The 15,191-nt window shown below is 39.6% G+C and overlaps 1 protein-coding gene across 8 annotated transcripts in view; it reads right to left on the reverse strand.

Annotated features, from left to right (window-relative positions):
* col16a1 (collagen, type XVI, alpha 1) overlaps window positions 1–15,191 on the reverse strand; it is a 127,948-nt gene that overhangs the window by 71,077 nt on the left and 41,680 nt on the right. For all 8 annotated transcript variants that reach the window (XM_049475328.1, XM_049475329.1, XM_022683136.2 and 5 more), the window contains exon 8: window positions 14,449–14,523. In XM_049475328.1, the coding sequence (XP_049331285.1) occupies window positions 14,449–14,523 (75 nt within the window). The remainder of the gene's footprint in view (window positions 1–14,448; window positions 14,524–15,191) is intronic.

Genomic DNA, 15,191 nt, shown 5'->3' on the forward strand with positions numbered 1-15,191 from the left:
ACATTTATTATAGACGAATAAAATATATACGTAAAAAAGGAAAAATAGGACCTTTTAAAAAGATCATAAAAATTTACATAAAAGGTAAAAAATTTATATCTTATGAAGATATATATTTAATGATTTGATTAATAAAAGAAGAAAAATAATTAAAATGAATAAATAAAAAATATAAAATATAAACTCGTTTAAAATAACCCAGGCTTTCTGCAGAATAATCAAAGTTTCAGTTAGTTTCAGTTTCAAATCATGAAAACAGCTCACCAAAACCTCAAACTATTCTTTATATTTGACAATATTTACTTACAGGTCCTTTGCTTGTACTTACAGGCCCTTACTTATTTTTATTCAACTGAACTGAGTTTTATATTATCTGTAGCCTCACGCTGAATTCAGCTCCGCGCTGCGAAAGAGAGCGAGAGAGAGGCGCAGCGCATTTTGTCCGATTTATCTTGATTAATTATCAATACATTTATTAGCTTTAGTAAGTTTAATAGCATTAATTTTACTACACTTCTCCGACCTTATTTATTAAAACGTTTATTTTAGAAGACAGAGGTTATTCTGCGAGCAATGCCACACGCTGCGCTAAGCTGGCTTTGCGTGGCTAATATTCTGGAGCACTGGATGAGATTTTAATTAATAAATTAATATATTTATAATTTTAATAAATTTGCCCTGGCGAAAAGAAACGAATTATAAAATATAGCTTTGTATTTCTGTGCATGTTTTAAGTTTTATATAATTGACGGGCAGCACCAGACGCTGACAATGTGCTTTATTTTTCAGATATAATAGCAAAGTGAAATAAAATAAATTTATGTTTGTCAAAGATATTTTCTCTTTTAATTTTTCTTTTCAAAAACTCCAGCTATTGACTGAGAATAAGCATCTGTTGAAATTCTTAAACAGCAGAATGCCTGTGTCTGCTATATTAAGCTATAAGTCTGTGTACCGAACATAAATATAAATCCTTATAACTGACAGAAATAAATATGACTAATAATAATTTATAGTTACTGTGCAGATTTTTGGGAAAACAGGTCGTGACGTTAAGAAATCGGCCCGCAAAACAGCTCACACTGTGAGACAAGCGACCAAAATTTCTGGCATGTCAGAAATCCCTGGTCGCGTCCGACTGCTCATTCGCAGCTCGTATGGGCAATTAATCAGACATCGCTTCCACTCTCACACTGCACGACAAACGACGCACGATCAAGCTAAAATTCGGCCCGATCATGAAATTCAGTCGCATCCGACCAGATCGGGCTTAAAATCGGGCTAAAATCGCACAGTGTCCGCCTGGCTTAATGCTGAAAATAGCCAATACCAAGCCAATTCAAAATATGACTGGATCAGACCTGATCAAAATTAGTGTAGCACAGTATACAGATATTAGAAAACAATCTCAATACTTTGTCATTAACAATGCTACAGCATCCCAGTAAATTAGAAATTAGCATGTTTTAAAATAAGAGCAGTATTTTCAAGGAGCATGAGCAGAGCTTTCTCTTGCTGTTCCTGCAGGCACTCCCTGCGAGTGAAAAGAGAAAGCCAGGCATGGCTGCTAGGTAATACCAGCAGTTTTGCCTACCGTCCACTGCTTCTGCAGAAAGTATACCCACAAAGCAAAATTCAGTATTATCTGAAAGTCAACGTAAACTCAGACACATCAAAATTGGTGTACAAAAGATGTTTTAAACCTGTGCAGACCAACCAGTGAGGTATCTTTAAGAAAGATATGCACACTTGTTTAAATATTTGAAAAAAAAAGGCAGGCTAGTAAATGTGATATCATGCATTTTTAGGTTTTAGTCTTTTTCAGGAGGCAGTTGAGGGCAGTGATAACTATTTAAGTTAAGGGGCTTTTACTACCAATGTGGCAAACATCTCTATATGGTCACATAGGCAGCATAAAGTTAACCCTATGTTTAAGTTCCAAACTTAAAATAATAAATACATTTAAAAATAAGCTGTTCACAAGTAGATTGTCAGCACCAGTTATAAACAAGCATTTTTAACATTTTAAACTGGTTATTATAATCATAGCATGTACATTTTTGTCAGTAATTGTTGCTATTGCTTGAAAATGCAATTGCCACAGACGTGTACTGAGTGTTGGTTATTAAATGGATTAATCAGTGAGATATAGATTCAAATACACAGCATGGCCAAAAAAAAAAGGTCACACACGCTAACATCCCAAAGATTCTCAAAGGGGTTAAAATCTGGACTCTGTGGTGTTTTTAATTGAAATTAAGAATAAACATCACATCATTTCTGTTTTTTTCCTTTTACTATTTATAAAAAACAAAAGTTTCAAGTTTGATCTTCTATTATTACATTAATTTCTGATGTTTAAGGATATTTAGGCAAGTATTATATTAAAAGTCATCATTTTGGTAGTGTGAAAACACTAATCCAAAATCGCTGAACTGGATCTACTTAATCTTGTTTATTCTGTTCATTTAAAAACAGATAAAATGCTTTTGTTCAAAGCTAACTATTTGCCTATTAGTTATCACATTAACCCTAAATATGTACCCTACAATGATACTCCCTCAATCTCACAGCAATAATCTTTATACTCCAATGATTTTGGAAAGAAATAGGTCCAGGCTTAATATGCAGAAAAAAAAAAAAAAAACTCTGCAAGAGACACTGCACACCACAGCGCCAAAAAAAGCTCAATACCTAATCTCCAGTCATGCCTGCAGGACCAAGTAGTACATTAATGGGCCAAGTAAAGCAACACACGCACGCACACACACACACACACACACACACACAGACAAACTCTGCAGCAGACAGAGACAAAGCACACAGCAGGCAAGTTGTCCACACAGCTCCAGGCATGCACAAGACTGAAGAAAATTACAGTGACCTGTTCCAAATGCACCGGCGTGGAATGCAGGCATTAATAATGCAGGCGGTTTTGTTTAGGCTTTGTTTAGGCCGGTTGTGCGGCTCACTGATGATGTCAGGCGTGCCGCCGTGGCAATGCGAAGCCTCACTGTATGAGGCGAGGAGGTTAATGCAGCAGCACCGGGTTTATATCAGCCAAAACACACTGCTGGAACTCATTAGCTGCCCCCCTCCCCACACATATACACGTGTACACACACAAACCATGTGCCACACAGCAGTGACTGCTATGCTAGAATGCAGCCACTGGGTCAGACAGAAGTGAGCATGTGTGTGTCCTTCACATCATATAATGTATACTGTATAGAATACAGATGCAGCTGTAGGTGCTTTAACTCCCTTTCAGCAACAGTTAACCCTTTAACTCTTAGAAGTAGCAGCGATTGCCTGCAATAACTAACACAGCAAGAAAAGCAAAAAAACTGCAAGAAAGAACATAATTATTGCAGATGTCACCACTATGGTGAAACTGCTTGCTAGGTGGGTGCTTTGATATTTTAGGTGGTTCCTAGGGTGTTTTTACAAAAGGGCTGAAAGGTGGTTGCTATGTGATGCCTGGGTCATTTTTTATGTAGCTGCTATGGTTTCCTATAAGTGGTTTCTAAAGTTTTTATATGCAGTTACTACAGTGTGAGACAGTGGCTGTGACCAAAATGGCTCCCTATTTACTATTTGGGGCACTTTTGGGTATGTCAGCCATTTTTCTCTTAGTGTCCGAATCATAAAGTGAAATTGGAACGTGATTTTGAGGGCACTATAAGCTCCCACAATGCACCATGATTTATAGTAAACATCGCTGCCTACTATGCAAGCTGGATGTGCCCCAGAATGCATTGCGAGAGTCGCTACTACGCAACAGACAGACAAACAGAGCGGATTCCGAGCCATCAGGGTTGCCAAATTGTTACAGTGGGATTCCAATTCACTGGGTGTAAAACGTGTTTCAAATCTGACAAAATGCTGAGAAAATCACCCATACATAATACAGGGTTCATTCCAACATGATTTTAAATAAAGTACCTTAAATATTTTAATCACGAATTACAAAAAAAAACTATATTTAAATTATTTTATCTGCATATTTGTATTGTGTTTTGGGCATTGTGTGATAGACCAAAGAACAGTAATTACAGTACACAAAAAATAAGCTCGCAAGCAATGAAAGAAATGCTCATACATAATGACCAACACAATCACGGCTGATTCAAATTTCCATCTGGTTGCTATGATATTTCAGGTGGCTGCTTTGGTGTTGCAAGGTGGTTGCTTGGTGATTTTTACAATGTTTCTCTAGGTGGCTAATTTGGTGTTGCTATGTGGTTGCAATGATATTCCAGGTGGGTGCTATGATGTTGCTAGGGGGTTGCTATGGCATCCTATACAATTTCTTAGGTGTTGTTAGGTAGCTGCCGGATGGGTTTTTCGTGTTGCTAGGCAGTTGCTATAGTATTTCATGTAGTTGCTGTGGTTCTTTAGATGGTGCAAGCAATCCAGACTGTTCTCATACAGAGTTCCCCAATGGTGGAACAAACTACCTTCCACTACCAGATCAGGAGAATCTCTTGCTATCTTTAAGAGACTCCTGAAGACAGAGCTCTTCAAAGAGCACTTCTAACACACTAAGTACTTCTAATCTCATTTCCTTCTTCCCCTCCTTCACTCCTCCATCCTATTATTTCCCTTTGACCTCCCTTAGGCCCTATCTGAAGATGTTTTTACCTTTAACTCCCATTACTTTTGTACTTTACTATTGTAAGTCGCTTTGGACAAAAGCGTCTGCCAAATGTAATGTAATGTAATGTAATGTAATGTAATGTAATGGTTTCTCCAACTAGACTGGAGTTTTGCTAAGAGTTTGCTATGGTGTTGCTAGGTGGCTTCTAAAGGGCTGCTAGGCAATTTTGCAGGGAGGCTGCTACAGTATTATATTTGGTTTCTACTGTGTTCATTAGTGGCAGCTAGGCAGATGCTATGGTATCTTAGGTGGCCGCTATGGTTTCTCCTGGTTGCTTAGGTACAACATTGAGTTGGTTGCTACTAGTGTATTTATATTATCATGAAAAAAGAAATAAAGAGGGGTGCATCATGGTGAATCAGACAAGGGTGGCGTCCTCTTTGTTGGACATTTTTTGGACATTCTAGTGCTTAATTAGTACACTACAGGATACAGTACCAACCAGATTATGCTGTATGTCCAAATGTTTGTGAATGTCCACTTCTAATCAGTCAATCAATTGAGCTACTGTGAATTGCTCCAATGGGTGACACAGATGTGCAAATGAACACACACAGTTTTTCTAATAGAATATGAGTCCTATAAATCAGATAAACATGAATCTATTGGCACAATGCCTAATGCAAGCCATGGGTTAGATGGTTATAAGGCCCCTACATGGTGATGCTCCATCTAATACATTTGGGTTGAGTTGAGAAGTTGGAAATAAGGTAAAGTGAGGATCATCCAATATCCTCACCTCATTAACAATGTCTAAAACCATGGTGGGAACTGACAATAACATCCCTTGGATATATGTGGAGTTTAATGAAGTAAACCTGATAGTTAACATGTGGGTCTAAAGGATAAAGATAGCACAAAGTTTCCCAAAAAAATCCCAAACCAGCACACCCGAAGCTGTGAATATGCATAAGCTAACTCTCCTTATTGGGACTTTCTAACTAAAGCATGCTCCTCAATTGATTGCTTTCCTCCATAGACCAGCAAGCAGAGACAGTCTATCCTAAGAAAAACAGAAAAAAACATAATTAATGTAGGAGAGGGAATAGATTGAATTAATATAAATCCTGAAAGGAAAGCGGAGGGAATATACATTTTGGTGGTAATGGAAGTGTTTTTATTGCGGATGGGTCTTGTTGCAATCTAAGGATGGCGTATAAATTCGCAGAACTGCTGGGCTCAGTTGGCGGGGTCAAACATTAATCACCATGCTGTTGACGTTTTATCAGCGGGACGGTAAAATTACCAATTATCTGAACAAGGAGAGCCATGAAAGCACATGCTGAAGCGTGCCCTCTCCATGCTTGAGCTCTCCCACCACCTCTCCTGATGCTCTTCGACGCATCACAGATTAAGAGAAGCAACAGTAGCCATGCATACACACACACACACACATATATATGAAGAAGTAAAAGCTTTAGTGCAGCACACGAGCACTAGGCATCGACTGCCAGCCTGACTCACAAAGAGTACGGAGTCAGACCTCTCACAGTGATTAGGCTCTGAGTGCTTCAGTGTGTGTGTGTCTGTGTGTGTGTGTGTGTGTGTGTGTGTGTGTGTGTGTGTCTGTGTGTAAGAATGGGAGAGAGATAGAAAGAGAGGGAGAGAAAGAGAGAGAGAGAGGGAATGAGAGATTTTAACGGCCTGCTGTGTAATGGACACTGCAAGAGCTCCATCTTTGTGCATGAGAAAGAGCGTGAGAGAGAGAAAATAAGAGAAAGACAGAGAAAGACTGAGAGAGACTGCAAAAAAGACTGTGAGAGTCAGACTGTGAGAAAGATAAAGAGATAGAAACAGACTGTGAGAAAAAGTGAGAGATACATACTGGAAGAAAGCACGAAGGAGCCAGACTGTGTGAAAGACTGAGAGAGAGAGAGAGAATATAAGCAAGACAGAAACAGACTGTAGACAATAGTGAAAGACAGAAAAAATGAAACTGAGCAGGACTACGAGAAGGATTGAGAGAGAAACATACAGTGAGATGAAAAGAAAAGGCTGTGAGACAGAGAGAAAGAGACTGCAACAAAGAGACAAATGGGATACAGACTATAAGAAAGAGAGAGACTGCAAAAAAGACTTGGAGATAGACTAAGAAAGAGAGAGTGAGACTGGGAGAAAGAAAGAAGCGAATCTTGAGAAAGACAGTGTGAGAGACATACAGCGAGACAGAATGCAAGACAGATTGTCATAGGCTGTGAAAAACTGAAGCGGAAAGCAAGAGAGAAACCGTGAGAGTGAGAGGAAATGACCACGGGGTTAAAATTTGATTTGCGCATCATGTGTTAGCACACAGTAAGAAACGCAGCACATAGCCTACATGTGTGTGTGTGTCTGTGTGTGTGTGTGCTAACATTTGGCTCATGTCTAAAGCCCTCTGGAAATGATTAAGGTGCATGTGTGAATGTGTGTAATCAGTTAGAGACCAAACAAACAGCGGATGTAGGACTGCAGCTGAAGACAGACCAAGCTGAAGAGAGCTCTCTGAGAAATCCACATCAACCCACTAATAAAACACACATACACACACACACACACACACACACACTGCCACATATGCAGGAAAACACAAGCCTGCAGTGTGACTAACCCCAGCTAATAATCTCATTATTGTTGCCTCATCCACTTCACTCTGTTCTGGGAGACTTTTAGGAGGGACAGCTGTGTCACAAAAGCAAGCATGGAAATGTTATATTCACAAATAGCCCACAAAAAAAATCTACTATTTTTATGCATCTCAGTTAAGTCATCCATGTGTTTACATGCAGTGTAATTACACAACTCTGCCTGCTTGTTTATCTAGAGATCCCAAGTACAGAAGTTCAAGTTCAAAGAAATCCCAGCAAGGGTTTGGTGTTCTGTTGTAATGTGATAGGAGCTTTAAGGAGTTAGACTGTTGTGCCATCCTAGAACTACGTGATAACACTGCATACAAACACGGTGATGACCACAAATCTAATCCAACATTTAACAAAATATTTAACCCAAAAGAACTCATAGTGATGTGTGTGTCAAAAGCTGTGTAAAGTTCCTTACAGCACTTTATTCATGATTTTAACTTAATGGGACATGTTGTTATGTTATTTAATTATAAAATTGTTGTTGTGTCGTTTGTTACATCAGCATTTTTATATTTTTAATATTTAGTCATGTGCCCATGGTAGGAAACAAAATATGGAAGAGCTGCTTACTTAATTTGTCTGATTCAGTTTTGAATTTGCTATTCAGAAATGACTCTTATGGGTTAATTTTATAATGTTTTAAAGTAGTTCAACTTAAACTCTATTGTCGACCAAAACAAAATAAAAGTGACTAAACTTTTAGACTAAACTAAGCTCAGTTTGCTCAAAAACATTATTTAATAAGTTACTTTATAGTTTACTTTATTTTAAGTTTGCCTGACTTTCAATTCAGTCCCCCACTTCTCACACAAACATGCAAACCAATTTATTGCAATTATGCCCGTCCTCAGAGACGAGCTGCGGCGTAAAGCACCATTCCGCATTGCCACTTTCTGCAAAACAGCACTTTTGATCATTTAAGAATCCAAACTACCGTAATTGTTAGCCTTAGAGCACTGACTACACCTGGTTTCCACATTGCTATTGCAGTGATGGGCTGATAAATGGGTTCTGGCAGAAAACAACAAGCATTCAAAGCAACAAAGTTGGCCTGGCTGGAATGGCTTTGCGCAACACAGAGAAAGAGAGTCCTGAGAAGAGAGAGGGAGAGATGGAGGAAAGGAGGGAGAGATGGAGGAAAGGAGGGAGGGAGGGAGGGAGGGAGGGAGGGAGGAAGGGAGGAAGAAAAGTTGGGTAAGGTCACAGAAACTGCTGAGATGAAACCTCGCTCAGATTTGTGGAAGGCATGCGAGGAGCAGCTTTGTTTGCAGTGTATGCTGGCCCACTGGAGGACAAACAAACTGCAGTGGGGAACAGGGCACACACTCAAGTCATTAACAGACAGAGGGAGATGAGCTAGGACCAACAATCCACTATGAATGCAAAATAGACAAAACCAGCAAGCAACAGAGGGAGAACAAGAAGACCGGAGAAATGAAAAAGCTGAGCTCAGAGGGAGTGGGTGCAGATGAGGACAGGAAAAAGCAAATCTGGAGGAGGGGGTGTGGACTGATACAGAAAATCAGCACTTCTAAATGCGCTCCAATCCAAAAGCAATATTCATATTAATCTACACCTTTCTAAGCAGCTCTACTTGAACAAATCAGCCTGTGGGTATAATAGTAATGCAGGATGTTGGTTTATTCTGTGAATAGTTACTGGTGAAAATAGAGTAGCACCACTTTTTCATTGGTGTCTCTTGTTCACTCTTCCCAGTATATATTATACTTGCCATTGCCTTGCTTTTACTGTTCTCAAAACCTGGGCTCTACTTGAACAATCAGCCTGTACTGTAACTATAATAGTAATGAATTATGAAGGCAGCTAACTAGCTAGGTTAGTTAGATTATACCTGGGCTTTAAATACTCAAATAGACCAATTAATCCATCATTTCCCACTAAAAACAATAACTGGTCATAACTTTTGAGTATAATATAAAGTGGGCTACTTCTCTGTAATCACAAAAGTCTTTGGGTTGTTCTGAAGTTTTCTACAAGGCATGAACGAGTGGATCTCTCAGGTGAAGTCTCAGAAAATGCTGATTAAACATGTTAATTAGCAACATGACAGTTGTACTTTCACCTCCACTCCTTGCGCTGGCTTTAGTGTGTTTATTTTCAGCATATTCAGACTAAAATATCTCCAAACAAGCAACATTCTATTCAAAGCAACAGCTAATTTCACTAATTTACTCAGTTACAGGCTGGAATTGCTGTAGCAACCTCTGGAGTTCCTTCACATGAAACCTCGGCATATGCTTGATTGAACTGGTTAAACTGTTCAACACAGAGCACTTTTAGCCCTCGGCATGCTGGGTTTTCTCACTTTACAAGTACAGTGTTGCATTTTTAGTCAAATCTGCAGCCAATTATTTGCTCACTAAGGCTGCTGCAGGTTCATAGTAATCCGTGGAACTGGAATCTGGATTGCTGTTGTGCACAACTACCGTCTATTTTCTGCTTCTGCTATTTTCATACATAAGGCACAGTAAAGCTGAGCAAAGTTACTTAAAGCTAAGCTAAGTGAACAAAACTTTAATTCTTAAAAAAAAAAAAAATCATTTTATTTTAAAGTTAACTGATCGCTGGATGTAAATCTCAGACAAACCAAGTCTCCCTGAAGCTGCGGGAGTCTCCCGCATTTCGGTAGTGGCTCCCTGATGCCCGCGAGTCACATATAATCTCCCGGAATTCAGAACGAGTGCCTCAAACGTGCACACAGGCGACAGACTTTTTTCTCTAATCGCGTGTGGGAAGGAAAGAGTGAAAACAGAGAGGGTTCTGATTGGCCTGTTCTCTGCAAAGAGTCTGTGAGACAGCCAATCAGTTTTTAGTGTGGGCGGGCAGTGTTTTTCCCCCTTCCTGGACGGGATTTTTTCAGTGAGTGTGAGAAAGCAGATCATGGCGGAGGCAATATTAATAATTATTGTAATATGATATGAAATGTTTTTGATGTTGTGCAATTGTTTGTGATATTGTAACTGTCCATTTTTGTCAAATAAAGGCTTTTTTTTTTAAAAAAGAAAAAAAGGAAAGCAGAGGCAGGGCCTTCCAAAAAGAAAAAAAAGATAAAACTAATTTCATTTCACCTCTGAATACTCTAAATTGAATTTAAATAACGTAAAATTAATTAATATAAAAGTAAAGTTTCGTTATCCTTTGGTGTGTGTGCACAAGTTTTTTTTTTTGTTTGCTTGTTTTTTTTTTTTGGGGGGGGGGGGGGGGGGGGGGGGGTTGTAACCTCCCTGAAATCAACTTTGCAACTTGGGATGTCTGAAATCTATACAGATTCATCTCCTGAAAACTGTTTATTTGGGTGAGTACAGCACTTCGTTTATTTACAGTAAGCTTAGATTTCCAAATTCCAGGAGAAGCAGCTTTAGCATTAGCAGCTAACTAACGCATTTAGAGCTAGTAAACGCCGCCTGACAGCGCTACACTAAGGAATCAGTAAAGCCAGGGCAATATTAGCTAGCGGTTCATCCCATGTAGCTTGTTTTAACACGGTATTCACAATCAGGCTATACTCACCCCTAAAACAGTGAAAGAGCTAGTGCTTAGAACAGTTAGCGGCTAATGCTAATACTGCTCTGACAACTGACGATTTTTGGAAAAATGAAAGGATTTTAAGCGTGCCTTATGGTGCAAACAATACAGTAACTCCCAGCTTGTCAAGCGACAGGAGATCAATGAGTTCAAATCCTATCAGCAACCCTCAGCTCTCCATGTCCAAGAGGCTTTGCCCTATGTGATATCAGGTGTCCTAACATGTAAATGAAAATAAACAGTAAACAAATGAATGTAGAGGGACACAAACGGAACTTTTATCAAACGTTTTAAGCAATTTTATATTTTAGCTACAGCACATTTGGAGCTGCACAACTCTACTATCTTTAATTGTTAATTGTGACTCAATTTCTTAAGATTTTGTGAAGCAAAAAATTAAGACGTTTCTTTACTAAAGACTAAAGTGTTTTCTCCATGTTCATCAAAACACACTAAAATGTGTAATAAACCACGTAAGAATGTTCTCTCAAGTTATTGATGATGTGTTCTGGACAAGTGCACATAGATTTCTGTGCAATATTAAAGGTGCTAGTAATTATCCTCGTCATATATCGGTTTAAACTACATTTGCAGAATGCAGTTCAGCTCAAACCTGTAGAGTACACCAGATAGTTGGGTCTGATTGAGATCAGATAAGACTCTTGCCACAAACAAACTTCTCCGGAGTGTATTTGTGAGCAGACCAAGACCTCTTTCTCTCATGCTCTTCAAAGAGCACTTACTCTCTTAACACCTCTAACACACTAACTACTTCTAACCTCATTTCCTTCTTCCTTCACTCCTCTATCCTATTACTCCCCTTTGACCTCCTTTTATCCCTATCCAAAGTTGTTTTTACCTGTAAACTTATTTTACATTGTACTTGACTATTGTAAGTCGCTTTGGACAAAAGCGTCTGCCAAATGTAATGTAATGTAATGTAATGTAATGTAATGTAATGTAATGTATGACTACTGTATTTACACCTGCCCAGAGGAAACTGCACTAAGGCTGAAATGAACCAGATTCTGATTTAACCAAACTACAGTTGTGAAAACCCCCTCTAGTCTTTTAAATTGCGTTGATGTCACTTCATTCAGTTTTATTAATATAGTTCACTTTTTCTTGAGTATTTTGATTTCTGAATTAGCTTTTGTTTGTTGCTTCAGATCCGCACATGAAAGTTTGTTTTTGAAAAAGATGCTAAATACTAACATGTTTAAACACAGTTGCAAAGCAGAAAAAAGGCCATCCAATTTTTTTATTTGTACATCATGATGTACATAATAAATCCAGGCTTTCAGACTGATGCAGTTCCCTGCACCAATCCCTTTTCCCATTCTTCTCAAACACACAAAGCGGAAAAACATGGAGCTTCACCAAGGATCTTCTCGGGCTGTACATTAGCCTCAGACCAGGGCCGCAGACAGCAGATGGGCCATGTTTTGGAGACGAGCATTTGCACTCCTAAAGCTTTTCATCTGCACACAGGCTAATGCAGCCTAATGCAGGTCTTTGTTCTCTTCCTCTGGGAGGAAGTAGGCTGGAATCTTTAAACACAGGCTCTATCAAAACCTTCTGGCAAAAGAGGAACCTACGTGTAAAACAGTCCGACCTTTCCTTAATTAAGAGCCTTTCATTACCACTGCTTTTTAGTACTCGAAAGGGTTCATAGGCAATTATAAGCAGCCAGGGAAATGTTTAAGGTCACCTGTTATTGATGCAGGTTAATGATGTTATAATTAGAACTCGCCGTACAATACTTAACACACTGGTAATTCATGAGGTGTGGAAGTCTAAACGTCTAAAGATTGGTAGACACCTGCTCATTCAGGGGTCCTTCTGAAATCAATGATATTCATAGCTGTAGTAACAGCCTCTATTATTCTGAAGAGTTTTTACATTATGGTGAAGATTTACAGTGAGGATTTGATTGCATTCCACCACACAAGAGTATTTGTGAAGTCAGGTGATGATGCCGGATCATTCGTTCTGGAATATAAACTCTTAACTCATCCCAAATGCATTGGAGAGAGCTCTATCACTACAAAGAACACGGTTCCACTGGTCCGCTGCCCAAATGCTGAGGGGTTTTATGCCTTTCCATCTGACGCTTGGCGGCTGATCAGCTGCATCCCATTTTTTGCCAATGTTTTTCTATGGAGATTATCCAAGTTGGGTGAGCACGACTAAACACCTCTGTCGGCTGTGCGTGCAACAAGTAGCTAAACGGACTAATTACAGGAGGTGTCCGGATACGTTTGGACATGTATTAAAAGAGAGCGTGTAGCTTTGAGAGTGCAAAAGTTCAAACTGGTGGTTCTTACTCAAGTTCAAGAATGTCCTAAACCTGTAGATTTGAGAGTATTTCCCATGCTCTAAAGCTCAGTGCAACTCAGAATGTGTGTCAATTAAATGTTGGAAAAGGTTATTTCAGATGTGTTGGAACAAAGAAAGCACTAAAGCATATGGAGTAAAAGTCATCTAAAAGAGAGGACAGAGAAATACTGCAATATATTCTTAAAACAAAGAGTTTAAAAGGGTTATTTTGCAATACCATAGAAGCCAGTATATCCAGTTTACTAGTATTTTCCACGCCCTTAGATGGAAGAAGAATAAAAGCCCAAACTCAGAGGTTTTGGGCTGGAGTTTGGGGCAGCTTCCCAGGGAGCATTAAGCTACAGCCCCCCCCCCCCCAATTAGAAGATATATGGGAAGAAATAAGAGAGAAGGAAAGAAAGAGGAAGATGGGGAGGGGGTGGGTGCAAAGTTGTTTGACATGCAAGTAGAGCGGAAGTGAGCGTTATATATAGGGTGGAGAATGGGCCCCCAAAAATGAGTTATATTCATAACTAAACTTCTTATTCCTATATTCCTAAAAGAACATTTCAAAATTACCATTTCTTGAATTGTTTGCAAGTGAGAAGAACCTTTGTAACGTTTTTCCTCCCCACAATATAAAGATTGTTAAACCAAGAGTTTAATAACACTAAAACACCATGTTCCCAAATTGTTACTAAATTCAGCATGTAGTACCATGCCAGATACGTTAAATACATAAATTATCATAGTTGTGGACTGATTGGAAGCTGGATCTTGCGAAAAGAGGCATAAATATGCGTCCACTGCTGCCCAGAGTCTAAATTTGGGTAGTGTACGTCTTGGTGAGAGATTATTTGGGATCCAACAACAGTCATTTTTGAGTATGGAGGCCTCGTGTTGAACCTTTGCTGTGGCGCGACACACTCCCCCAGCTGTTTGTTGATGATTGATGATCTGGAGAGCCTTTGAGCTTTTGAGAGTCGGCCAGCCCTAGTAGTGATATGAGAGACACTAACAGCTCAGCAATATGTGCAGGACATCCTGCAGAAACCTATGTGGCCTTATATATGGCAAAGTTTCTAATTGCCATTTTTTTTCAGCAGGATAATGCTCACCCACACACAGAAAGGGTTTGCCAAGAATGTTTCCACCAGACTGAAACGTTCATGGAAACACTGAAACACCATAAAGCGTTCATGGAATTCAGTGTTGCCACACTTTCAAAGCATTAATGCTAAAATTAATTATTTCTAGAACCATGTGATTTCTAGCAGCAGAGCAGAGAACTTGAAGCTCACCAACCTGGCTGAAGGGATTGGGCACAAACTCCACCTGATTCTCCGCTGCTCTCCGACTCTTTGGGGCATCTGGAGGGCACTGAGAAAGAACACAAAAAAATGGTAAGATGATCTCACTCTTCTGTAACCACAGTTGAGTTTCAGGAGGTGTGCACAAAGCTGGTACACTGAGCTACAAAAAGGCTACCAACTGTCTCAGAAGTAGGTCCAAACCACATATGGTATTTAAACGGATCTCTAAAATGAAAACTGTCCTCACCAACAGCCCTCAACTCTAAGACGATATCTTCCTCCCTTTGTGAACTCCATCAAAGTGCCCTGTTAGTTTTTTCTGTGGTGGCGCTGGTGCGTTTGTTCAGAGGGAAGTGTTCCCCTTGTTTCCAGTTTTGAACGGCACTCACAGGAAGCCCTGAGCACTCGCCCCGACACAGCCCCGCACGGGAGAGACACGCCAGCTTCTTCCTCATTAAAAGGGCTCATTAAAATCTTTGAGTGAGAGGAGCCTGGTGTAAAAAGCCCTGCAAACTTCTAACGGCTTTGGTGACATGATTTGCAATCCTCCCGCCTTCCCTCCCAAATAAAACATCCACAAACTGCTTTGCTATTAAATGTTCAGAAACACAAACCTGGCACATCCCTGCCATAACTACCATTCTTGGCCTCATAAGAGCTCTAAAATATTACCCGATCCAACAGCGCACTCCAGCTCCAAATGCCAACAGTGGAGCTGGCAGTGCGTGTTCTCCT

The sequence above is a fragment of the Astyanax mexicanus genome, chromosome 3, assembly GCF_023375975.1.
Source record: "Astyanax mexicanus isolate ESR-SI-001 chromosome 3, AstMex3_surface, whole genome shotgun sequence".
Taxonomy (NCBI): Eukaryota; Metazoa; Chordata; class Actinopteri; order Characiformes; family Acestrorhamphidae; genus Astyanax; species Astyanax mexicanus.